General features: G+C 47.6%; 1 protein-coding gene across 9 annotated transcripts; it reads left to right on the forward strand.

Moving 5' to 3' along the window:
- The first annotated feature begins 1,419 nt into the window (after positions 1 to 1,419).
- On the forward strand, positions 1,420 to 25,763 carry SLC25A18 (solute carrier family 25 member 18). 9 transcript variants are annotated; one of them, XM_025995505.2, is made up of 12 exons: positions 1,741 to 2,303; positions 8,366 to 8,497; positions 8,645 to 8,780; positions 14,703 to 14,824; positions 16,001 to 16,156; positions 16,377 to 16,432; positions 17,598 to 17,688; positions 20,403 to 20,521; positions 22,935 to 23,097; positions 23,864 to 24,018; positions 24,503 to 24,578; positions 24,984 to 25,763. In XM_025995505.2, the coding sequence occupies exons 4-12, from the start codon at positions 14,805 to 14,807 to the stop codon at positions 25,123 to 25,125; spliced, it is 978 nt and encodes a 325-aa protein (XP_025851290.1). In that variant the 5' UTR covers positions 1,741 to 2,303; positions 8,366 to 8,497; positions 8,645 to 8,780; positions 14,703 to 14,804; the 3' UTR covers positions 25,126 to 25,763. The 9 variants fall into 9 exon arrangements, with proteins under 9 accessions (XP_025851289.1, XP_072622476.1, XP_072622477.1 ...); XM_072766374.1 differs by having other exon boundaries at positions 1,753 to 2,303; positions 22,938 to 23,097; XM_072766377.1 differs by having other exon boundaries at positions 1,799 to 2,303; positions 14,703 to 14,907; positions 14,992 to 16,156.
- Positions 25,764 to 26,306: the final 543 nt, after the last annotated feature.

The following is a 26,306-nucleotide window of genomic DNA, read 5'->3' on the forward strand; positions in this document are numbered from 1 at the left end:
TCAGTTGGCTGTAGTTCTAAGACACCAAAATTTCTGGCCTGCTTTATCCTTATCAGCCTTGTAATATTCTGTAAAAATATTCTACCACAATTAATGCTAATTTCCAGATCTGTGTTCACTCAGGTTTATCAGTTTCTAGGGCAGTGACAGATCCCTCCTGACCTCCCAACTGTGTGGTATTAGATTGTCCCTTTTTTAAAGATTTATATCTTTAGGGGAGATATAGGGAGAGAAAGAATCCCCACCAGACGTCTCCTGAGCACAAAGCTTAATCTCACAACCCATGAGATCATGACTTGAGCCAAAATCACTAGTTGGATGCTTAACTGAGCCACCCAGGCACCCCTAAATTGTCCCTATTGATATTATTATTGACTGATCTCAAGACTTCCATCTTGCTGTTTTAAAACTATGGTTCATCATTCTTCCATAAGAAACATTTTTTGGGGCAGCCCGAGTGGCTCAGCGGTTTAGCGCCACCTTCAGCCCAGGATGTGATACTGGAGACCCCCGGGATCGAGTCCCACGTCAGGCTCCCTGCATGGAGCCTGCTTCTCTCCCTCTGCCTGTGTCTCTGCCTCTCTCTCTCTCATGAATAAATAAAATCTTAAAAAACATTTTTTCTAAAAAATGTCAGTCACATGTTCTAGTTCAGTAGTTGCATTTCCATATAATATTTGAAGTAAAAATTTTTTTGAATCAATTTTAAATTAAAATCATTAGTAAACCCCAGATTTGACAGGATACTGGTAAGATGGTGTTTCAATGTCTCCTTTTGTGCTGGTGGGGCAAGGGCCGGTGGACTCTGCTCTGGCCTGGCTTCCTTGATTGTCCTGGCAGTTGTGACACCAGCATGGTCCGCATCAGCTCTATTCCCAGTGCATACTAGTATCACATCCTTAAAATGTATGAAAAAATTGATTTCTGACTTCTGGATTCCCAGCTGCAACCACTCCTATTGTGACATGAATTCCTCACTAAACAAAAAACAAATTTTTTTTACTATTTCAGCTAATTTTGTTATAGGAACTTAGTTCTTAGCTGAGTGCCCTTTAGGGCGTTCCCAGATTTATCTCCTTGGAACCAAAACAAAGTATCTTCCACAGATCAGTTGTGTTCCAAAACTTGGTACAGTGGACAGTGTTAATCCACTTCTATTTTTGGAACTATTAATTTGACATTAACACTTGTTAAGCCCCCTGGGTAACAGCTTACACAACAATCCCCCTACTCGGTGAGCCGCTTGCTTCAAACTGGAGCATGAAAAGAAAGCTGGCAGGGCAAGATTTAGGGAAAAGGAAGGAAGTCACAAATTGTCAACGGGGATTAGTCTCAAGACTCTGGAACTTTGCTCTTTGACATTTGGAAACATCCGAAGTGCTTCTCTTATTAAACAGTAATGTTTTCTGTCTCTAAACCAATTCCTGTCACTGGGGAAGGAAAGGGATCTTAATTTTATAAACAAGTAGCTCTTCTAGGGATTCAGTTTTGCCATAAAATCAACATTCTCTGAGAGGTTTTAACAGAACTGAGAAAATAACCCAGGGTTGGACTCTTGGAGGTCGACCTTCAGCCTGTAATCTTCCTGGAGAGGTGAATGGCCTGTGTCATTAAATTGTTACGCAAGGGTTGCTTTTGGAAGAAATGCTACTGGACCTTCTCTGGGGGGCGGGGGGAGGTGTGCAGCTGGATTCTAGGCCAACTGGGAATGAGACCGAGCTCTTGAGCGTCCCCTCCCTCATTGGATGTTCTGTAGATGAGCCTGCGGATCTGCTTCCCTGGCCTCCTGCTTTTCCCTGGGGTTTTTTTAATGAACAATTGTGCATCTGTTCCAGTCCCCTCTCTGCTGCCAGTGCTCATTCCTAGTTTCCTTAGGCAGTTTTAGCAAAACCTTCAGTGTGAGATGGACTGTGAAGTACTAGCCAAGAAAGCAGCTGGAAAACCCCCAGATTTGGCTATTATGTGCTGGAATCCCAACCCCTTTCCGCTTCCATGACATGCATAGAAATTCAGATCCCCTTGAGAAGTCTTCAGGTTTGGAAAAGCACTACCTGCTTCTACAGTTTTGGATTTGAACCCCGTTCTGGACAACAAATGACAAGGAGTAGCTCTATTCTGTCCAGCTAACGCTAGATAGAATTTTTTTAAAGCAGTGGAGTCAGTTCCTTGGATTGGATTCAAGGTTTTTGCTCTGGGGAGGAATTGAGTCTGCAGTAGGAAGGCAAAGATGTCCAAGTGAAGCCTGGCCTGTATGTGCCCCAAGAACAAAGATGAAGACTGACTAACTCGGACTCAAGTTCTCAGTAAGTATTAAATGTTTGCCTAGTTACTTTGCCTAATTACTAATAGTGGCAAAGAGGAAAAAATAGCTTCCAATGCTCAGAGTTCATAGTAAGGAAAAACAATATAGAATGATTTGACTAAAAAAAAGAAAAAAAAAATTTGACTAAAGTGTTAGAAAGAACATGTGTAAAGTAGTAGAAAGCTATTTTTTTTTATTCCCTCCCTGCAGGAAGGTGGGGTGTGTCAGCCTTGGTTGGGACAGACCTGGCTGTGCAGACCTGGCCCCTCATCAATTTGGGCCTGCAATCTGCAGCCTCTTGCCATCCAGTGATCTCTTTGCCTGTTTTTTTCTGAGTCCTTGATGCAGCTTGAGTCCCTATTTCCCCTTTCCCCCTGGTTCTGCTCCCACTAGGCTACACTCTAGGGATGAAGACAAAGCAAACTACCACTAGTCGTCCTGTCCAGTGTGGTACCGAGAGGATGTTTCCTAGAGACAGCATAGGTCTGCAGAAACTGGAGCGTGCTTTGGGAGAGGCCATGGTCTGAGTCTCGACTATCTTCTTGTCACATAACCTACTGTGCTGGTTCTGAGAGTAGTCTCTGGACCACCAGTATCACCAGGGAATTTGTTAGAAATGCATATTCTGGCTCCGATGCCAGACCTACTGATGCAGACCGATGTAGGTGTCAGGAGTCTGTTGTAATAAGCCTTCCTGGTGGGTGTGATACAAGCTGAAGTTTGAGAACACTGACCTATGGGAATGGCCCTGGCATTTACACAGATGCTGTTGGCCACAGCTCATCTGAGCAGGCTGTTCTTTCAAACTGGATGCACATCCTTGCATTCTTATAAACTAAAACTCATCCTACACTCTGCTGGTTAACATGGATAAAGGTGAAGGATGTTTCTCTAATCCAAGCCTGGGGGAGGATTGCAGACCAAGAATGGCTGCAAAATTGAGAAAGTCCCTCGCTGCCCACCTTGCCCCATCCCAGTCCTGCCCTCTGAGACACCTTGCCTCTTCTCCCATGCTCCTCCATCAGACCTCACTCCAAGTTTCTGTATCTTCTCCCATCTTCTGCGTGTTGGGTGTTTGGGGAGGAGCAGTCCAAACTTAACCAACCATTGTGGCCATCCAGTCACATCAAGACCCTCCCTTCTGTTCAGCAAATCTTGTATACTGCCTGTGACCTCTCCCACAGCTGCTGTTGTGACTTATTTAGCAAATTTTAGTGAGTTATGTTTGGCTTTGCAGTGCTCTAACCAATGGTTACCAAAGTAAGCTGCTCGTTTAGGATTTAAAAATCTGGGCTTTGGGGCACCCAGCTGGCTCAGTCAGTGGAGTATTCAACTCTTGATCTCTTGAGTTGTGAGTTCAAGCCCTACATTGGGTGTAGAGATTACTTAAAATCTTAAAAGAAGCAAGACAAAATAAGACACCTGGGCTTTAAAAAAAAAAATCAGATGGGGCAGCCCTGGTGGCCCAGCGGTTTAGCTCCACCTTCAGCCCAGGGTATGATCCTGGAGACCTGGGATCGAGTCCCACGTCGGGCTCCCTGCATGGAGCTTGCTTCTCCCTCTACCTGTGTCTCTGCCCCTCTCTCTCTCTCTCACTCTCTCTCTCTCTCTCTCATGAATGAATAAATAAAATCTTTAAAAATAAAAATAAATCAGATGCTTTAACACTACCCCAGAGACTTTTTCATTGGTCTGGGGTACAGCCTGAGCATCAGGATTTACAAAGCTTTCCTGGTAATTCTATTGCACAGTCAACATTGTAAACCACTCTCTAAAACCAGTGGCTTGCAGACTTTAACAGCTGGAGAATCTTGTTAAGATCAGATCCTGGTTCACTGGGTCTGAGCTGGGTCCTGAGGTTCTGCTTGCTTAACAGGCTCATTGCTCTTTAAAGCAGTAAGGGGGGATCCCTGGGTGGCTCAGGGGTTTAGCCGCTGACTTCGGACCAGGGTGTGATTCTGGAGTCCTGGGATCGAGTCCCACATCGGGCTTCCAGCATGGAGCCTGCTTTTCCCTCTGCCTGTGTCTCTGCCTCTCTCTGTCTCCCATGAACAAATAAAATCTTAAGAAAAAAAAAAAAAATGAAAGCAGTAAGGTCTTAAACCCATCCTTGTATTCCAATGCTAATGATCTGACCTTGTTTTTGTTTTTGTTTTTTGTTTTGTTTTTAAGATTTTATTTACTTATTCATGAGAGACACAGAAAGGCAGAGAAACGGGCAGAGGGAGAAGCAGGTTCCATGCAGGGAGCCGGATCTGGAGTCTCCAGGATCAGGCCCTAGGCCAAAGGCAGCACTAAACCACTGAGCCACTCTGGCTGTCCCCTGACCTTGTTATTTAAAGAGGGAGACCACCTTGCATGGGCCTCTAACTTTGTGCTTTTCCAGACCTTCATTTTTTTTACTTTTTTAATGTCCCCTCACCAAAGGTGACTTTCCCTTGTGCTTTGCATTTACAGCCTCTCCTATGTGCATGCTGATCACATGCTATCAATTAGTCTCTCCTCCTTTCTTCCCTACCTGTAAATGTTCCAGTTTCCTCATTTAAATATCACATATTTATCTCTCTTCATCCAGACTTTAAAGGTGTTTTTTTTTTTTTTAAGAATTTATTTATTTGACAGCACAAGTAGGCAGAGCAACAGGCAGAGGGAGAAGAGAAGAGGAGAAGCAGGCTCCCCGCTGAGCAGAGCCCCAATGTAGGCTCCATCCCAGAACCCTGGGATCATGACCCAGGCTGAAGGCTTAACTAACTGAGCCACCCAGGCACCCCCTAAGTTTATTTTTAATAATATTTGCACATGGGGCTCAAATTCAACCCCAAGATCAAGAGTGGCATGGTGTTCTGACTGAGCCACCCAGGAGCCCCATCCAAACTTTAGCATTTTTTTCTCTACTGCAATGTGGCTTCTTCCCCACCTTTCTAGAACTCATGACTTCCACAGAGCCTCTGCCAGACCCCTTTCACAGCCCTTGCATCCTCTGCCTGGCCTCTGACTGATAGTTGAATCAATCCTGACTTAGAACTGGTTCTCACGGGTGCTCACAGGGCCAGCCCTCGTGGTTACCTGCTCTCAATTCCCGTAGGTGTGCTCGCCTCCTTTCCCCTCCTCTCCTCTCCTCTTCATGTACCTTCTCTAGGTGATTGTTATCTTCACCTGCAACTTCAGTTGCCCCTCTATGCAGTCAACCTACATCTTCAATTCAGACTTTTTGCCATGCTCTGGTTACCCTTTCCAAAGTTTCTGCTGGACATGGATGCCATGTGGCCCTGTGGCCATTGTTCTATGATTTTTATTTGCCACTGTTTTAAATTTTTACCAAAATGATTTGCAATTTTATTTTCTACATCTTACATCTTATTTTTCACATCATTTCCCTCCAATGTCATCCATTTATGTTTAAATGTAATATACTAGCTTCATTGCTCATCTCTCTCTTCCTTTTTATCATGATAAAATACATACATACCATTTTAACCATTTTTGTAAAGATTTTATTTATTTATTAGAGAAAGATCACAAGCAGGGAGAACAGCAGAGGGAGACGGAGAAGGAGAAGCAGACTCCCCACCGAGCAGGGAACCTGATGTGGGGCTCGATCCCAGGACCCTGGGATCATGACCTCAGCCAAAGACAGATGCTTAACTGAGCCACCCAGGTGCCCCCACTCAGTTTGGGGTGGTGTGGGGTTTTTTTTTGTTTGTTTGTTTAGATTTTATTTATTTGGGAATGGAATTTTTTTAGCCTCCAAAAGGAATAAAATTCTGCTACCTGTTACTTCAGTTGCATTAAGTACATTCATGTCATTGTGCAGCCGTTACTACTATCCATCTCCAGAAGTTTTTTATCTCATAGTGAAGCTTTGTACCCATTAAACTAACTCCCCTACCACCTTTCTCCCCCAACCCCTGGTAACCACTTTTCTGAGTCTATGAATTTAACTATTCTAGGTACCTCAGGTAAGTGGAGTCACACATCTGTACTTCTTTGTCTGGTTTATTTCACTTAGCATGTTTTCCAGGTTCATCCATGTTGTGGCATGTAGCAGAATTTTATTCCTTTGGAGGCTAAAGAACATTCTATTGTGTGTATATACCACATTTTGTTTATCCATTCATCCATTAAAGGACATTTGGATTGTTTCACTTTTTAGCTATTGTGAATAATGTTGCAATGGACATGAGTGTGCAGATATGTTGTAGGCACTGCTTTCAGTTCTGGGTATATACCCAAAAATGGAATTGCTGGATCATATGGTAATTCTATTTTTTTAACTCTTTGAGGAACTGCGATATCGATTTCCATAGCCACTGCCCCATTTTACGTTCCCAGCAGCAATGCACAAGAGTTCCAGTTTCTCCACAACCTTGCCCACACATGTTTTCTGTTTTTTGATAATACCACCCTCACAGGTGTGAGGTGATAGCACTCTTTCTTGTACACATTGCTTCCTGTTTTGTGACTGCCACTTGAAACTCCACAGCCAGCCAAACCTTTCTTCCCTCTACTCTCCTTACTTACCCACTCCTGATGCTCCTAGTTGGGGTGATAATACATCTTTTCCTGCTGATCCATGTTTCATTGTTTTTTAAAAGATTTTATTTATTTATTCATGAGAGACACAGAGACAGAGGTAGAGACACAGGCAGAGGGAGAAGCAGGCTCCATGCAGGGAGCCAATGTGGGACTCGATCCTGGGACTCCAGGATCATGCCCTGGGCAGAAGGCAGGCGCCAAACTACTGAGCCACCCAGGGATCCCCTGATCCATGTTTCAGACAATATTTGTCCCTGGCATGTTTAACTGGCTGCCAAGCATATCGGTTCTTCACAGAAATCTCACATCCCCCTGCATGCAGGTTCTCATTTTATTTCTTGCCTGGCTTACTGTGATCTCTCAGCCTGTCCAAACCACTTAGTGTTGCCATAAACCTGAACTGTGCCCTGTGGGCCCCTCCTCCACATCGTGGATCAGCTTTCCATTGCCCACCAAAGGGAGAGGATAGGTTCTCACATAGCGAACACTGATTATGTGCCAGACACGAAATACTGAATGTACTAAATGTACTGAATGCTCTACATCTAAGTATGAGTCTCATTTCATAGATGAGGACACAGGCCCAGAGAAGTAATTTGCTTAAGGTCACTCAGCTAGTAAATAGTAAACTGGAATTCAAACCAGTTCAAAAGCGGGCTTACATCAAATCCCATTATCAGGCATTGTGCTCTACTGCCCCATGGCAGTCCTAGGAGGTGGATATTTCAATCCCCCTTTTTTTGTTGTTTTTTTTAAGATTCTATTTATTCATGAGAGACACTGTGGTGGTGGGGGCAGAGACACAGGCAGAGGGAGAAGCAGGCTCCATGTGGGGAGCCCGATGTGGGACTCGATCCCAGGACTCCAGGATCATGACCTGGGCCGAAGGTAGAAACTTAACCACTGAGCCACCCAGGTACCCCTCAACCCCCTTTTGATGAAGAAAGGCATTTAAATAACTTGCCTAAAGTGAGGTAGCTATTAACTTGGAAGCTGGAATTTGAACCTGGGTCTCTGACATCAAAGTCTGTCCTGTGCTAATTCTTCATCTCTTCCAAATTCTTGGCTGGGAAAAAAGTCCTCTACCTTTGGGACCCAACATGTTACCAGCTTTAATCTCCCCGCTACTGCCTCGTCCCTTCCCCCAAATTACACAATTGCCACTAAAGAGAAGCTGGAGTTCAATTCTACCTCTGCCCTCAGTCTTCAAGCCCAAAACCCATGACTACTTCCTGAACCCTTTCCAGCTCTATAAACTGGAAGAGATCCTCTGCTGCAGCCCTGAGCTCACAGCTCTGCCAGAACATCTGTGAGTGCCATGAGTGTGCCCCATCCACACTGTAGCCTCCCGATGGCAGAGCACATGGTAGCCCACTCAACAGACAGAATCACCGCAACAGGCAATCCCTGTAGCTGGAAGAGACTGTGAATCTGAGAAGCAGATGTTACCTTCTGGCCCCAAAAGTCTGGCAGACATGTTTGCATTGCATTGATTTTCCAGTGTTTGTCCTCCTCCTGGACTTCCAGGTCGCTGAGTGGGTGGTGAATGTCCTGTCACCCTCGCCCTCAGGCTGCTTTGAACAACGCCTTGGCAGCTTGAATTTTTGTCCCAGTCATACCACAACCAAGTAAACAGCCACCTGCTTGCCACCTGAGGAGGTAGGACTGGGCTTGGCTAGGCTGCACAGTGGCCTCATGGAGGCTCCATTCAAATCCAGTCTGCAGTGTGGGAGGTGGGAGAGAGGCTGGGGACCTGGCGTAGAGGAGGATGGATTCGTGACCACCTTCCCTCCCATCCTGCCCCAGGTGTAAGGGCTGTGTGGGCATGAAGAGAGAGGGCCCATAACAAAAGAGGATTGTAAACCAACCCTTCCTGCAACTCAGCAGTGATCTGGCCTGTCTTGGCATCCAGAGAAGGCGAGAGGTTCCTTACTAAAAGCAGGTAAGTGTCTTGTCTGCATCAAGCTTAGAGTTGGTAAGGAAAGATCGTCTAGCAAACAGTTGGGAAAGAGGTCAAAGCAGCCAGTGGGAAAGGGTCTCATTTCACTTGCTGCACACAGTAGGAAGGAGGTAGGCAGAAGGAAGTGGCCACTCCCTGATAATAGGATATCCCAGGCACTGCTAGTGTAAGGGGGCTCAGCCCTGAAGAACTCCCACCTGCCCTGCTAATTAGAGAAGGTGAAGAGAGAATGGGCCTCTTCCCTGAGTGTCTCAGTGTGAAGAAATGAGGGCAGCTGAAGAGAATGACAAGATTGACAGCAAAATTAAGGGGGTAATCACCCTCGTGGTTCATTGATTCCAACATCTCTTTTGGATGTCTCTGCACCAGACTCCAGGGGTAAAACCCTGGGACTGTCTTGCCTCTTCCAGTAACTTCTTCTGATTGGGGGTGGAGTCCAGCAAACAAACCACTATAATACAACGTGGAATGTGCTATATCTGGGTATTAAGTAGAATCACAGAAGAGGACTCATCGCCAAGATTTGAGAGGCTTAAGAAGGGCTTAGGGGAGGAAGCCCAAAAAACAATTTGTAATTCTTCAGGTAGAGATGAGGAAAGAGTGTCCTAGGCAACAGGACAGCATGTGCAAGCCTCGGACACAAGAGACTGTGATGTGTTCCAGGAAGCGAGAGTTCTCTATGGCTGGCAGGGAGAGTAGGTGAGGGAGTGATTTGGGAGACACGGTCAAGTAGGAAAGTTGGGTTCAGGCCAGGGCAAAGGGTTGGGAATCTGTCCTAAGAGTGGTGGGAAGTTAGCAATGCCCTTTAGATGGGAAAGTGGCAGACCGGCAGTTGGGCCCAGACTTGCCCTTCTGTTTACTTGGCAATGTTGGTAAAGCTTGGATTTGAGGGGAGGCAGAGTGAGGAGGCTGTCAGGTGCCCTAGACTGTAGGTGACGCCCATGAGATCAAGCAGCGGCTTGTTTGCCTGTAAGAGACTTAGGATAGCTTTTATTTACCCATGATGGACTTATTTATTATTTAGCCCTGCCCATTATGGACCAATAATTTTGTAAAATACAATAAAATTGAATTACTATGGGTGCCTGGGTGGCTCAGTTGGTTAAGTGTCTGCTTTCCACTCAGGTCATGATCCCGGAGTCCTGGGATCGGGCCCTGCATTGGGCTCCCTGCTCAGTGGTGAGCCTGCTTCTCCCTCTGCCTGCCACTCTGCCTACTTACACTCTCTCTCTGTCAAATAAATAAGATTAAAAAAAAAAGATTTTATTTATTTATTCATGAGAGACACAGAGAGAGAGAGAGAGAAAGAGGCAGAGGCAGGCAGAGTGAGAAACAGGCTCCATGCAGGGAGCCCAATGTGGGACTCGATCCCGGGTCTCCAGGATCACACCCTGGGCTGAAGGCGGCGCTAAACCTCTGAGCCACCCGGGCTGCCCAATAGGTAAGATCTTTAAAAAGAAATCGTTTTCTGTGCTTTCCAAATTTTCTAATTTTTTTCTAGTACTTTCAATATTTTAAGAAGTAGAATAATGGTTCATTATTAACAACAACAACAGCAACAAAACCAATCACTACCCAAGCATCTGTTAATTGGCTATCTCCTAGGATGGGTGACAGTTTTGCCATTAGGCACAGTGCATCTGGACAAGACAGGGTAGGTGGGCCAGCTGGGCACTGCCAGGTGGACTCCCTCCCGACCCCACCAGGACCTGTCTGCTCCTGGCTCTTTGCCCAAGATCATCCTTAGCCAGCTTCTTGTTTGCAAAACAGAGCTTGCAGTAGGGTGGGGAACAGGACACACCACCCCTTGTGTATACACACACATACACACATGCACTCAGGGCAGAGATGCTTCTGGAAATAGTCATCTAAGGGGTCCAAGAACTAGCCTGGTCCACTCACTGGCAAAATGGTGTCCTGCCTGCCAAGCGAGGGGTGCCTCCCCCCTGACTTCCCAGAGTCTTGGCTTCTCTGCCAGAGCCTCTCCGTCCTCTGGGCAGCTCCCTTTCCGAAAATTTCGGTTCCTCAGCGCCTCAGGTTTGAGGCCTCCACCAGCTCCACAGTCGCCAAGTCCAGGTTCTTTTTTCTTTAAAAAGTTCTCTCCCAAGGACGCCTGGGTGGCTCAGAGGTTTAACATCTGCCTTAGGTTCAGGGTGTGATCCTCCAGTCCCACGTCAGGCTCCCCGCATGGAGCCTGCTTCTCCCTCAACCTGTGTCTCTGCTTCTCTCTGTGTCTCTCATGAATAAATAAATAAATAAAATCTTTATTAAAAAAAATATGGCAGTCCCCACCAGGTGAGTGGTGAGGGAGACGGGGGTGGCTCCTGGAAATGGGATAGTGAAGAGATCCAACAGTTGTACCACTGCATACCACCCTTTGATGCCTGAGGACATGCAAACACAGCATTTCCTATACATCCAAATTTCCTCCTTTTTAAAAATTTTTCTCAATGTAACCTCCACCACCAACATAGGACTTGAACTCAACAGCTCCAAGATCAAGAATTGAGTGCTTTACCGACTGAGTCAGCCAGGCAGCCCTAAGTTTCTTCTTTCTAATATGGTTCAATAATCACATGTCAAGTTATAAATGCATGTATCTTCCCAATGTGATAACTCAATGTCATGACCAGATATTGCATCCAGAGGCAATGACAGGGAGCCTCTGTTATCCAGATAAAGTTGTGGGTTTTTTTGTGGTTTTTTTTTTTTTTTTTTTTTTTTTTTTTTTTGCTTTTTTATATATTCAGCCCTTACCCTCCTTGGTCCCAAAGAGTTCCAGGTGCAGATCCTCATAATTCTGTGTATCAGTGCTTAAAGAATTAGTATTACTACCACAGTACTCCCAAATACTCTATTTTTCTAAATTCTATTTAGAAAAAAAAGAAATATTATTGTTCAGTAGTCCTAGAACACTCCTTAAGTGATAAGACTAAATAATTTAGGGGCACCTGGCTGACTCAGTCAGAGGAGCCCACAACTCTTGACCTTGGGGTCCTGATTTCGAGTCCTACATTGAATATAGAGATCACTAAAAAATAAATAACCTTTTAAAAAAGGAGAGATATGGGGTGCCTGGGTAGCTCAGTTGGTGAAGCATCTGCCTTCGGCTCGAGTCATGATTCTGGGGTCCTGGGATCGAGGCCCACATCAGGCTCCCTACTCGGTGAGGAGTCTGCTTCTCCCTCTGCCTCTCCACTGCTTGTGTTCTCTCTCTCAAAATAGATAAATAAAAATCTTAAAAAAAAAATAAAAGAGATAATTTAGTGAGTGTCCATCTGTATACTAAATTCTTTGGCAAAGTGGGGACCTCCTTGGTCAGGCAAATGGCTGCCTCAGGGCCTGGCTTGCTGGAAGAATTTCCCTGGCCAGGGACCCTTCAGGTCCCACATGGAAAGAACCATGGTGAGGAGGGCGTGCTGTATCACTCTGCAAGCCTTCTATCAGGGCTAGAGCCAGGAGAACCTAGACTCTGAGAAAATGGGGACCTTGGTTTTGCTCTCAACTATATCCCTGCTGCCTGGAACTGCAGGCACACAGTAGGCACTCCACGAGCATTTGTAGAGTGACACTTGGGCTGTCATTTAGGGATTCAGCAAATCTGGACCCTGATGCCAAGTGTGGGATTTTATGGTGACAACCCCTTTAAAACCTTCACTGGCTGATTGTCAGTTTCCTCTTTGTTGACTCCAGTTGCTAAGGCATTCACCGGTGCCAGAAATGTTGTCTTGTCGGCATGGTCTTTGAATATTAAGTCTGTTCAAGGGAACTGCTGGGCCTGGGACTTCCAGTGGCCTGGCCCAGTCTTGGGGTAGGGGGTAAAGGTGGAAACCTGCAATGCCAAGTACATGACATGGCAACAGGTGAATGCCCTTGAAGGTTGGAGAGATTATCACATCCCATTATCACACTTGCCTCATGCAAGTGCTAATGACCCAGCGACTGGGGTGTCCCTAATTTCTCCGGCTTCTCTTAAATACCCCTGTTCCAAAACCAGTGAACCACAATTTATAAACTAGTAATTTAGTTCTAGAAAAAGCAGGGAATATGGCTGCAAGATTCTCAATTATTTGAATCTCTGATTTCAGACTGACAGGGTTTCATACTTGTGCTGTTGTTTCCTTTTTTTTTTTTTTTTTAAGGATTTTATTTATTTATTCATGAGAGACACAGAGAGGCAGAGACACAGGCAGAGGGAGAAGCAGGTTCTGTGTAGGGAGCCCAATGCGGGACTCCATCCCGGGACTCCAGGATCACACCCTGGGCCGAAGGCAGATGCTCACCCACTGAGCCACCCAGGAACCCCACCCCCTTTTTTTTTAAAGGATTTTATTTGTTTCCTATTCATTTTTAAGGTGGCCACCTGGAATCACAATAAATCTTTCTCTCCTAACCACAAGTGTTTCAAAGAACAGGGGGCAAATTTTAATTTCCTGACCCCAAGTTTCCTAAAGCTCCAGCTCTTGGAGGACAGGGCTGGAGCCTCCAGAGATGACTGGTAGCATGGCACAAGCCCCTAGCCCCCCAGCCTGGGCCCTGCTCTCTCTCTGCTGAATCCATGCTTTAGGGATTCTGTAATTTGCAAATCCTCCATCCCTTTGCTAGTTTGGGGATAATTAAGCCCCTTTGGGTGGGTGTATCAGATACACATTCTAGCAAGTTCAGCAATAATGACCCAGTTGATTGACAGGACAGTTGACTGTCACTGAATCCAAAGATTCCGTTCTGTCACTGGAACCTGGGATTTTAAACAGCAGCAGACTTTCTCCATCTTCTGTTTTTCTTCCAGATGTGCTTGCTTCAGTTTTCTGCTTCTTTCTCTACAAACCAGCTTCCTATTTCTCCAACAGATCCAAGTTTTACATGTTCTAGGTCCATAAAACCATTCTTTCAGTTTCTCAGACCAACAACTACTCCTTGAGTATCTCATTGGGCAATCCTGTTGGCCTGTCTTCAACATACATCCATAATTAAACCACTCTCCCCAGGATCCCTGGGTGGCTCAGAGGTTTAGCACCTGCCTTTGGCCCAGGGTGTGATCCTGGGGTCCCCAGATTGAATCCCACGTCAGGCTCCCTGCATGGAGCCTGCTTCTCCCTCTGCCTGTGTGTCTGTTTCTCTCTCTCTCTCTCTCTCTCTCTTTCTCTCTCAAATAAATAAAATCTTTAAAAATAATAAGAAGAATTTCCCTAGGATTCACTTATTTCATTTATTGTCTCTCTCCTCCTGTAGAATCTAAGCCCTTAAGAACTAGGATTGTACTCTTTGGGTCACTGCTGTATCCCCAGACCTGGAACAGTCAGTGCCTGGCGCTCAGTCAATTTTTTTCTGAATGGATCAATACATACCAAGAGAAAGATTGGTCTCTCTCTTTTCTTCCCCCAAACAAAATAGTGGCAGACAACAGAAAATTACTGGCAGCCTCAGGGACCAATGAGGAGCCTGGAAGTGGAGGGGGACCCTAAAGCAGCTTGAAGGGAGCCTGGAGGGCAGAGGCATCTCAGAGCCCGAGCCAGCCCGTGGGAACAGCAGGAGAGCTCTCCGGACACTGCCCCGGCAACCAGGACTCCTCCCCAGAAGCCGTGATAATAATAATAATAATAATAATAATAATAATAATAATAATATAGCTTTGACTTTTTGACACTCCGTGGTGCTTTCCTTATGTGTCAATTATAAAGAAGGCCGGAGACTTAAAGCAGTCTAGTCTTTGTACAAGATCATAGCAAGTCTGGAAAACACATTTTAAGAGCCAAAAAGTGACCTCGGAACATTTCAAGGGCTTTATCACAGTTCCGGGCCCCGTGAGAGGGGTTCCTGTATGTGGTTCATGTGTATGAATATGTGCACACAATGGTGGAAGGTTAGTCCATAGCAACTTTTCTTAAAATCTTTGTTTCATAGCTGTGACACCCCCAGCCCCCGCGGGCCCTGTCGCCTCTGCGCCGCCGAGCCCAGGACACAGCAGCGCCGCCGCGTCCCAGACCGCAGCCGCCCGGGCTGAGAATGTCCACTCAGGACTTGAGGTAAACTGGCCAGGGCCGCTCCGGGCCGAGTGTCTGTGGTGACGGCGCAGCAGTCGCCTGCTCCTCCAGACTCCTGAGTCCAGGTGAGAAGCAAGCCAGACTCAGTTTCCCCTAGTAAACAGAATATACACGTAAAATTTCTAATTGTTTGAACTGCATCTTCTCAGGTCACAAAATTCCAGTCACACCTCTGTTTGCGCAAAGTTGCTTGCTTGTTCAGGTGTGAGAGGCTCTATTATCTGTTCTTACTATCTCCAGGTAATCTACCCGCAAATATTTTGCTCACAATCTGCCCCTGGCTTGAAAAGATAAGAAAATGTTACTGAGGAGGCTTGAACTTCTGTCTTCAGTCTTCCTCCAGGCCCTCCAGGCCGGGGGCTCACGTCGTGCAAAGCGCGGCTTTATTTTACTTTTGCTGGAGTCAGGCCATCTCAGCACTTTAGCCCGGTGATCTTGGGACAACTACAAGCCCTCACTGACAAAAATGTGTGTTCTCTTATTATAGATAAGAGCTACCATTTACCACGTGCATTAACTTCTTAATCCTCACAAAATCCTTTGAGGCCAGTTTTACAGAGGGGAAAAACAAAGGGCCAGAGAAGAGAGGTAACTTGTTTAAGTGAACAGCGTAGCCGGATTCAAATTCTGTCCTGCTTGAACTTCAGCCTGAAATAAGGTAGCAGCCTGGTGGAAACCTTCTCCACATGTGGCTCTGAAGGTAGGGACCCGCCAGACAACAGGCCCTTGGTGGAAGCTCTGAGGAGAGCTGAGGACTGCCTGCACCTGGCAGGGCCCCAGGGGACAGAGTTGGCACTCTGGGCCTCCTTCCCAAAAGCCTTTTCGGCATCCTAGCCTAAGGATGTATTCCCTGGGGAGAGTTAGGACAAGATGCCTCAACCCTGGTGAGTGCAATGCCCCCCCGCCCCCAGGCCAGGCTAAACACCCCAGGCCCCAGGCCCTCACCTGTCTCTGTAACTGGTCCCGGGGTAGGGGGAGGGAGCCCCAGGCTGGCCTTAGGAGGTGCTGCCTTCGGTGGGGGTCTCTACTGTGGAGCTGAAGCCCCAGGAGGGGCTGCTCTTCCTGTTCCTTGCCCCCCTCCCCACTCCCACCCACCTGGCTGGGTGCCGCCTTCTGCAGTCAGCCTCCCTCCAAACCCCTGCGTCTCTCATTCCTCAGTCATTCTGTGGCACCCTCCTCCTCGCCGCCTAGTGTCACAGCAAAACTCATCAATGGAGGTGTGGCAGGGCTTGTTGGGGTGACCTGTGTGTTCCCCATCGACTTGGCCAAGACTCGGCTGCAGAACCAGCATGGAAAAGACATCTACAAAGGAATGTATGTACTGAGGAGGGGACTGGGGTGCACAGGGAGAGGGGGGCCCTGGGGAGGGATGTGGGGCCTCATCCCTTCCAGTCTCTATCTAGGAGTGCAGACATTGTGGGGTGGAGTGGGGTGGGGGTGTGCCCAGCAGGGTTAGGGCACCAGGTTGGGGTGGGGGGGCTGATGCAACAGCCACTGCTCACCACTGACTTCCTTTTCTGCCCTCTGCTTCTAGGATAGACTGCCTGATGAAAACTGCCAGGGCAGAGGGCTTCTTGGGCATGTACCGAGGTGGGCTTATCATGTGTCCTGGGGGGGAGGCCTGCTTGGGCCAGATGAGAAAAGAGGGTACAGCCCATGGTACCCTGGCTTATAGAACATTGGGAAATGGTATTTCTTTTGCCCAGGGAGCTCCTGGGGTGGGGCCTGGGCTACCAGGTGATCCAAAGCGACATGAGCTTTTCACAAGCCCTCTTGTTCCTTGGTGGAGACAGAGGAAGTTATGGTGAGGTTCTGGGGCAGCATCAAGCCCCGGTTTCCATTCTGGTACTGTTACTGTCTCACTGAGTCATGCTGGAAGCAAGTGGTCTTCTGCGCCCCCCTCCCCGCCCCCCGCACCCCTTCAGGGTTGTCAGGGTATCAGCCCCTGAAAGCAGAAGAGGAAGAGGCTGACAGGGAAGAGATGGAAAGGGTTTTGAGCTCCTTACAGGGAGTTACTGGGTGGCTCTTCCCTGACACTAGCCAGTGCTATCTGAGCCCCCTGCAGTGGCCCTGTCCAGGCCGTATAAATAGCCATGATTAGGGCTTGAAGATGGGTGCAAAGTTCCTTCAGTTAAGAAGGAGCTGAAATTCTAGTGCCCCTGAGAAATAGAATGAAATAAAAACTGCTGTGGCTCAAAAACTGCCAGTGGGACTGGCTAGTAAAGCACAGAGGAATGGAGACTGGCCCCCCCGTCCCCTCAGACCCGATTATTGGGGCCTGATTTGGGAACTGTTCACTTACTGTGGGAGATGGGCAAGATGCACAAGGACAAAAAGAACTTCCTAATAACTGCAGCAATGAGCCCATAAAGGAAACACAGGCCTAAGAAGAGAAAATGTGGAGGGAGGAGAGAAAGTAGGAAGATGAAAAAGCCTTCCATATTTCTATAAAATAGGCCAAAGAGCCCTCCTCAACATCCCTCCCTGACTAGACCCCAATTACTCCCAGAAACCTGCCTGGCTAGGTCTGAGAATAGGTTGTCTACATGAGTGGCAGACTCAAAGAATTGTGAATTTTAAGTAATTTATCTTTAAGTAAACTCTACACCAAACATGGGGCTCGAACTCACAACCCTGAAATCAAGAGTTACAGGCTCCACTGAGTTACAGGCTCCACTTTACCTCCACTAGCCAGGTAACCCAAGAAGTGTTACCTTTGAGATGGCCTTAACCCGTCCTCGTTTTCTCCTTCCAGGGGCTGCAGTGAACTTAACCTTGGTCACTCCAGAGAAGGCTATCAAGCTGGCAGCCAATGATTTCTTTCGGCAGCTGCTAATGGAGGATGAGTATGTCCAGGCGGGGGCCGTGGGGTGGAAATCCCACACACTGTGGGGGACAGGACAGGGGGAGGACTGTGCCATTTACCTGTCTGTATGTATATGAATATGTGCACACAAATGGTGGAAGGTTAGTGTACGTTTTGGCAAGTGGGAAGTGAAAGGAGAGAATGAGCTGCTATAATGTGAAAGTTCTACGTGACAGACAGACCATTATAGACTAGACGTACATTCATCAACTAGCTGATGAACATGCTTCTTTCATTTTTTATTGAGATATCCCTGCAGTACAACACTGTGTAAGTTCATACAGTGCATAGTTATGCATCGTATAATGACTTGGTACACAATTTACCACGACGAGTTTAGTTAACATCCATCACTTCATGCAGTTACCCGAAGAGTTGTTTTTTCCTTGAGATGAGAACCTTTAGGATCTGTTCTCTTGGCAACTATCAAATGTAGTGCAGAGCAGTGTGACCCATTGTCATCATGCCGCATTCCATCCCAGTGCTTACCTTATAACTGGAACTTTGTGCCTACAGAGCACCTTCCCCTAATTCCTGTCCCAGGAAGGGCTTGATAACCACAAATCTCATCTCTTTTTCTGTGACTTTGATTTTTTCTGGATTCTGCATGTCAGTGAGATCACTATTTGTTTTTCTCTGACTTATTTCTCTTAGCATAATGCCCTCAAAGTCCATCCATGTCTCAAATGGCAGGATTTCCTTCTGCTTTATGGCCGAGTAATATTGTATGGTGTATATACACGTTTTCTGTATCCATCCAACTGCCCATCAACACACAGGCTGTCTTCGAGTTTTGGCTGTTGTGAACAATGGTGTAGTGAATGTGGGGGTGCAGATAGCTCACCGATTCCATCTCCTTTGGATGCACACTGAGTAAATGGAATTGCTGGATTGTAGGGGAGTTCTGTTTTTAATTTTTTGAGGAAACTCCCTACTGTTCCCCATAGTGGCTTCACCAATTTACTTTTCCACCAACAGTGCACAGGCTTCCCCTTTCGTGACAGCCTTGCCAGCATTTATCATCCTTAAAAAAAAAAAAAAGTGTTTATTTGTGAGAGAGACAGTGGTGGGGTGGTGAGGAGAGACAAAGAGAATAAGAGAAAGAGAAAGAATCTCCAGTGGACTCCCCACTGAGCATGATGCCCAGTGCTGGGCTTGAATGCAGGACCCTGACATCATGACCTGAGCTGAAACCAAGGGTCCACTGCTTAACTGACTGCACCACCGAGGCACCTTATTGTGTCATTTTGATACCAGCCATTCTTTTTTTTTTTTTTTTTAAGATTTATTTATTTGTCCATGAGAGACAGACAGAGACAGAGAGAGAGAGAGAGACAAAGACATAGGCAGAGGGAGAAGCAGGCTTCCCATGGGGACCTCAATACAAGACTCAATTCTGGGACTCCGGGATCATGTCCTGAGCCGAAGGCAGACGCTCAACTGCTGAGCCACCCAGGTGTCCCAATACCAGCCATTCTGACAGGTGTGAGGTGCTATCTCACTGTGGTGTGGATGTGCATTTCCCTGATGGTTGGTGATATTGAGCATATTTCACGTATCTGTTGGTCATTGGAATATCTTCACTGGAAAATATCTTTTTGGTCCTTTGCCTGTTTTTAAATTGGATTATTTGTGGTGAGTTTTGTTTTTACTATTGAGTTGTACGAGTTCTTTATCTATTGGGTATCAAGCTCTTGTCAGACGTGTGATGTACAAGGCCTTCCCCCCACACAGGCTGCCATTTCATTCTGTTGGTGCTTTCCTTTGCTCTGCAGGAGCTTTTCAGTTTGAAGTGGCCGCGCTTGTCTCTTCGCTCGTGTTCTTGTGCTTTAGGTGACCCATGTTAAAGAGCTACCCCCATGTTTTCTTCTAGGAGTTTTATGGTTTCAGGCCTTACATTTAAGTCTCTAATCCATTTGAGTTCATTTTTGTGAGTTGTCTAAGCTGGGGGGTCTACTTTCACTCTCTTCCAGGTCAATGATTTCTCAGCACAATTTATCGAGAAGACTGTCATTTGTCCACTCAGTGTTCTCAGCTCCCTCATCACCTATTAGTTGAATGTCTCTATTTCTGGGTTTCCAATTCTGTTCCCTTACTCTGTGTGTCTGTTTCTATGTGGGTTTTTTTTTTTAATGTATTTATTCATGAGAGAGAGAGAGAGAGAGAGAGAGAGGCAGAGACACAGGCAGAGGGAGAAGCAGGCCCCATGCAGGGAGCCCAACATGGGACTTGATCCAGGATCCCCAGGATCAGGCCTTGGGCCAAAGGCGGCGCCAAACCACTAAGCCACCCGGACTGCCCATATGTGGGGTTTTTAGAAATCAACCCCACACACTTTCTAGAATGTTCTGTCCCCCCCCTCCCCCCGTTGCCCTTGAGATACTGTTCAAGGGGTCAGGGACAATCCAATCCCTGCAATAGGTAGTTTTAACCTTGATGAAGGTGCTACCTCCCTGGCAGCCTGCTTTAAATTCAGTTTCATGTTTTAAGGAGGCTGAATCTAAGCACCAGGTGATGACTCACCCCACCGGGTGAGCAACAGCCAATCTGAATGAGGCTAAACACCATGCACAGAAGGTCCTAACCAAAAAAAAAAAAAAGAGGTCCTAACCACCTTGGGACTTTGGTGGGTGGGCCAGGGTAGGGTGGCAGGGCTGGCCTGTCACTGAAGGAGCCTAACTCATGGTCCCACAGGCTGCAGCGGAATCTGAAGATGGAGATGCTGGCTGGATGTGGAGCTGGAATGTGCCAGGTGGTGGTTACCTGTCCCATGGAAATGCTCAAGATTCAGCTGCAGGATGCTGGGCGCTTGGGTGAGGCTGATCCTGACTTCACATGGGATTAACAAAGGGTTGTGATCACAATACATTTCTCTACATTCTGCACTCATTTCTTTTTTTAATCTTTTTTCTTTATTTATTTTTTATATTTTTTAATTAATGTTTTATTGGTGTTCAATTTACCAACGTACAGAATAACACCCAGTGCTCATCCCGTCAAGTGTCCCCCTCAGTTCCCGTCACCCATTCACCCCCACCCCCCGCCCTCCTCCCCCTCCACCACCCCTAGTTCATTTCCCAGAGTTAGGAGTCTTTATGTCTGTCTCCCTTTCTGATATTTCCTACCCATTTCTTCTTCCTTCCCTTCTATTCCCTTTCACTATTATTTATATTCCCCAAATGAATGAGAATATACACTGTTTGTCCTTCTCCGATTGACTTACTTCACTCAGCATAATACCCTCCAGTTCCATCCACGTTGAAGCCAATGGTGGGTATTTCTCGTTTCTAATGGCTGAGTAATATTCCATTGTATACATAGACCACATCTTCTTTATCCATTCATCTTTCGATGGACACCGAGGCTGCACTCATTTCTAAACTGTGATTTAGTCAGCTTTCCAGTCAGTAGGAGTCTTTTTTTTTTTTCAAGATTTGAAAAAAAAAAAAGATTTGAAAAATTTTAAAACCAATCTGTACACCCAATGTGGGGCTCAGACTCACAACCCTGAGATCAAGAGTTGCATACTCCAACTGAGCCAGCCTGATGCCCCTATAAGTCTTTTTATTTTATGGATACTATTCTAGATTTCAACACTCCCAGTTCTAGAACAAATAGCAGAAATGAGAAACTTGATCCACAGGGACAGAAAACACCCCAATACCTCTATCACATCATGGTGACCTTTAGGTTTGAGGTGCCAACAGCCTGCTCACAAACACTTCAGTGGATACCATATTATGCTCTGGAAGGCTGGCCTGTAGAGGGAAGGAATAATAAAGGACAGGAGAACCATTTCTGTTCTTTTTGTTTTCTCTGGAAGAGAATTTTTTGTTCCTTTCCTAAATCCTGGCCCTGGTCCTCTCAAATACAGAATGCTATAGGAACCAAAGCATGTATTAAGAACCACGGGGAGCAGCCTAGCAGAAGGGAGGCGAGCCCCATGACGTGGGATGGGGGCTTCTCTTTGGAGGTAATTGCAGTACCTACATTAAATAAGCCAACGTGTGGTGTGCCTAAGGCAGCACCTGGCCAGGTCCTCCAGCCCACGATTGCACTCACGTCATGTTAGAACTCAACCAGCTTTCTAGGTTTGGGTCAGAATCACCTGAAGTACATCTAACTGCAGCAAGAATAAGGCTTGGGCCCTGGGAAGCTCCTGTGTTGTGATACACAAAGAGTAAAAGCTCTGAAACATTTTGTTTTTTGACTGGGGTTAAGTGTTAGTATTCCTAAATCATGTAAAAAGAAGAGAAAGATGGGCTATGAGTGAATGGATGAATGACGTCCATCTAGAGCAAGTGATGGGGAGAACAGCGTTCACTGGTGAACGACCCGGCTCACTGTTGCTAGGACGCTATTGCCATCACCAGCTGCTCAGCGTGAGCTATTGCCCTGCTGGCTACCACACACAACGGGGACATGAAATCACTTCCTTTGAGCAAGGGCTTAGAGTCTAGACAAAGCTTCTCAAAGTGGTGAGAATTATATTCACACAATTTCCGTGCATTGAAACCTGCGGTCATTGATGGGACTCACCCACAGCAGAAATGCTGTACTTGAAATATTTCTTAGGTGTTGAACATATTAAGTCATGGGTTCTGAATTATTCAACTAAAATGAAAACTCAGGTTCTACAAAATGATACAAAATACAAAATACATAAACGGCTGCCCATAAATGGGCTGGGAGGCAGGAGGCACACTTTATTCAGTAGGCAAAAGTAGGGCTGCGATGCCCCAAGTGCCAGCAGACGAAGCTATGTGAGTAGGCTCAGAGGTGGTTTAGACATGGAAGCCAGATCAAGAACACAGCTCTAACAAGAGGATAAGAAACTGGCGGCTGGAGCGGGTGTTGCTCTAGTTCCCTATTATGGGGGCTGCACGGGCCTTGGGAAGTGCCCCATGACAGACCAGAAGACACCAATCTTAAAAACATCGCCTTAGAGCTAAAAACAAATGTTCTAAAATGAAGACAATCTGGGGCACCTGGCTGGCTCAGTGGGTGGAGTACGTGACTCTGGATCTTGGGATCCTAAGTTTGAGCCCCATGTTAGGTGTAGAGATGACTTAAAGATAAAATTAGGACGATCCTCAGAAATCTAGGAGGGGTGTCAGTGTCACCTCTGAGCCGCAGGGCTGGGAGGCGGGAGGCACACTCCCGGGGAAGTGCTGTGCAGGCCTGCTGGGGCCCGGGTTGTGATGGGCTCTGTCCTCTCCCTTTCAGCAGTTTGTCAGGGCTCGGCCTCAGCACCTTCCTCCTCCAGGTCCTACACTGCAGGTTCGGCTTCCACCCACAAGCGCCTGTCTGCCACCCTTATTGCCTGGGAGCTACTCTGCACCCAGGGCCTGGCTGGTCTTTACAAGGGTCTGGGTGCCACTCTCCTCAGGTGAGGCTTTCCTCCTGAACGTGGGACATGGAAGGGCCCTGGGGACCGAGGACAGGGCACAGAGGGCAGGGCCCTGCTGCCCCTTCTGTCCTCGCATCCTTCCTACAACACTCAAACCCCAGAGAGCAAATGACCTCCGTGCTTCCTCTTTGGTCCAGAACTGGGCAGAACTGTGAGGACAGGCACCTGGGAGACCACCTGGAGGCCCCTCCTCCCACAGCCAGACCATAGGAGCACTGATGTTCTGTGGCCCAGAGGCACCTAAGGATGCTCTGCCTAAAGAGGACTTTGACCATTTATGAATGAATGAGCGCAGAGACCCCTCGTTTGACTTTGCTATCTGGCCAAAATCATTAAAGTGGATCAGGAGTGTCCCAGGCCAGGTGCTAGTTTTCTCCCATCACCTGGTCAGTAGATAAATGAATTTCACCTTCCTGCCCGCTCCCTGCTCCCAACACTTAGCTTATATAGCTTGTCACCAGTCACTGGCTCAACCCGCTGGCTCCCACCTTAGCCCACCCGTCCTCACAGTGTGCCCCCAGTCTCTGCACCTGGGGCCCTGCAGGTGCTGGGGGTGCGGAGGCAGGGGCAGCCCCAGCAGTCCCCTTAGGCCACTGCCTGCCGTCTGCCGCTCTACACCATCACAGGGCCAGGGAAGGAGCAGTAAATGCAGGCTTATGTGACCATCAGCCAGGCCCTGGCACTTAGGGGCCTTGTGGGGCGCCCCGCAGCAGCAGGCTCAGGGTGCCCTCTTCCTCTCCTGCAGAGACATTCCCTTCTCCATCATCTACTTCCCACTGTTTGCAAATCTGAACAACCTTGGTTTCAACGAGAGGACTGGGAAGGCTTCCTTTGCTCATTCCTTTATGTCAGGCTGCGTTGCAGGTTCTGTAGCTGCTGTTGCAGTAACGCCTCTGGATGGTAAGTGCATCGGAGATGGAGGGCTTCCAGGGTCAACACGTCACAGATGAGGTCACTGGACAGCTGTCTGGGATACATACTAAGCTCCAACCACAAAACCCTTGTGGGTCACCACCTGTGGCCACTGGCAGAGGCTCACCAAGGGTCCCCCAGACACAGGGGCCCAGGGGACCCTCGCTCTCTCTCTTACCCCTGAGGCTAAAGGTGGTGGTGGAGGGGCCTGAGCAGAGCCCGCAGCCCCTACTTTAGTGCTACACCCAGCTCATCTATCACACCCAGCGGCCCCTTCTGCAGCCTGAGTGACCTGAAGGATTGTGTCATTTCTGATTCGTTTTATGAATGAGGCCCAAAAAGAGGAAGACCTTCTATCACAGGCCACACAGCAGCAGATCCCGCCTCGGGATTTGGTTCTGTGGATACTGGCTCTAACAGGCAATAACTTCATGTTGGAAACATTCACCTCTTTTTTTAACTTTTGTTTTAGTTTTGAAAACTCGAATCCAAACACTGAAAAAAGGCCTAGGAGAGGACACCTACAGTGGGATCACCAACTGCGCCAGGTGAGCACCGCAGCAGCTCTTTGGAGGCTGAGGTGGGAACGGTCCCCTGGTCCCCTCCACCCCACCACACTGAGCTCTGGATTTCCTTGAAATCCGTTCCTTCCACTCACCTCTCAACAGAAACAGGATGTACTGGGAGCTTCTCTTCCTTCACATCCCTACAGCATCTTTCTCCCAGAGTCCATCTGGAACCCCCTGACTTCCCATGGCCTGGACACAGCTGCTTAGTAACCAAACTGCACATATGACGGATGGGACAAGGCTTCTCACGTCTGGGAGCATGCTCTTGCTGTGCAAACTGACATCTCTTCCATGGGAGACATGCAAATGTCAGAGGGGAGCGTATCACAATACTGTTCACTGTGCGCTCTGGCCAATCGGCTAACAGGCCTCTTCTCTCCACAGGAAACTTTGGATTCAGGAGGGACCATCTGCCTTCATGAAGGGAGCAGGCTGCAGGGCCCTCGTAATCGCCCCTCTCTTCGGGATTGCCCAAGGGGTCTACTTCATTGGTATTGGGGAGCGGATCTTAAAGTGTTTTGAGTAGAGGTGGCGGGAGCTCAGGCCCCTTGCTGCTAGAGCCTGTTCTACTCAGAGGGTCGAGCAGGATGGCCCATTCCTACTTTGTCCTCGTAGTGCTACCTCAGCCTCTGAAGAAACACTCTCACCCTAACAAGCGAGCTGGGTCCGGTCCCACAGCCCTTCGTGGTATCTGCGTTCACTTTCTTTGGGCCCACAGCTCCCTGGGAGCCTCAGAAGCCTCCAGCTACCTGCTTGTCACCAACAAAAATAGTTCATGGGTGGTTTGTATTAACTGTAGGTCCTTAACACGTAGTAAAGATAGAAGGGCTGTTCTACATTTTACATTTTTACTTCACACTCAAACTCTACATACTTGTGGTTTGAGGATTTAGTTTTTTGTTAATTCTGAGTTAAATAACTTAGTTCTTGCACTGATTTTGGGGAAAAGGAGGCTCAGAAGTTCAAGGGGACCATGAAAGCCCTGAGTCAGTACCTGGTCTGAAGCCAAACAAATCTTTTCAAATTGAGGATGGCTGCTGGGGGTCTAAGTGATGGTCTGGGCCAAGTCAAGGCCACTCCCGGCCCCGCCCCTCCCACTGCAGCATGGCTCGCACAGAACGTCCACGCAGCACGGTTTTAAATAAAATGGATTTTAAAATGTCATCTTTGTCATCAGTGGGAGAAGCAGACGGGCTGCAGTGAATGGTTTGCCCTCTACTGTCCCATCCCTCTCAGAACCGACCTACGTCAAAACGGGCAGACACAGTTCCCCACCATGGGCTTTGGCAGGGCTTCCATCATGGCATCACCCTGCAGCCCGGTCCCCACGTGTCCCCGTTCCTCCCCAAGCTGCTGTGGAGACACTGGCAAGGTGAGGGCCTGGGCCTGAGTAACTAGGCCTGTGCCGGAGCTGGTATTCACCTGCATCCCTACCTCAGCTCTAGCATTAGGTCTGTGAGGTGGTGCAGCTCAGGAGCCATTTTCTCTACCCAGAGGACCAAGTGAGAGTGCAGGCTATAGAGACAGACCCGGGTTGGACTCCCACTCTGCCCCACCCCGGGTTCTTAGTAGTCAGTGGGGAAGAACTAAGGAGCAAGGAGATGAAGAGAAGGACCTTTGTGGAGGCGTTTGGGCCTGACCACAGTGGCCCCTCTTCCCCCAGTGAGCCCTCGACGCTCTTCTGACTCTGTCATAGAAGCTACTAAA

This window comes from Vulpes vulpes, chromosome 8 (assembly GCF_048418805.1).
Source record: "Vulpes vulpes isolate BD-2025 chromosome 8, VulVul3, whole genome shotgun sequence".
NCBI lineage: Eukaryota > Metazoa > Chordata > Mammalia > Carnivora > Canidae > Vulpes > Vulpes vulpes.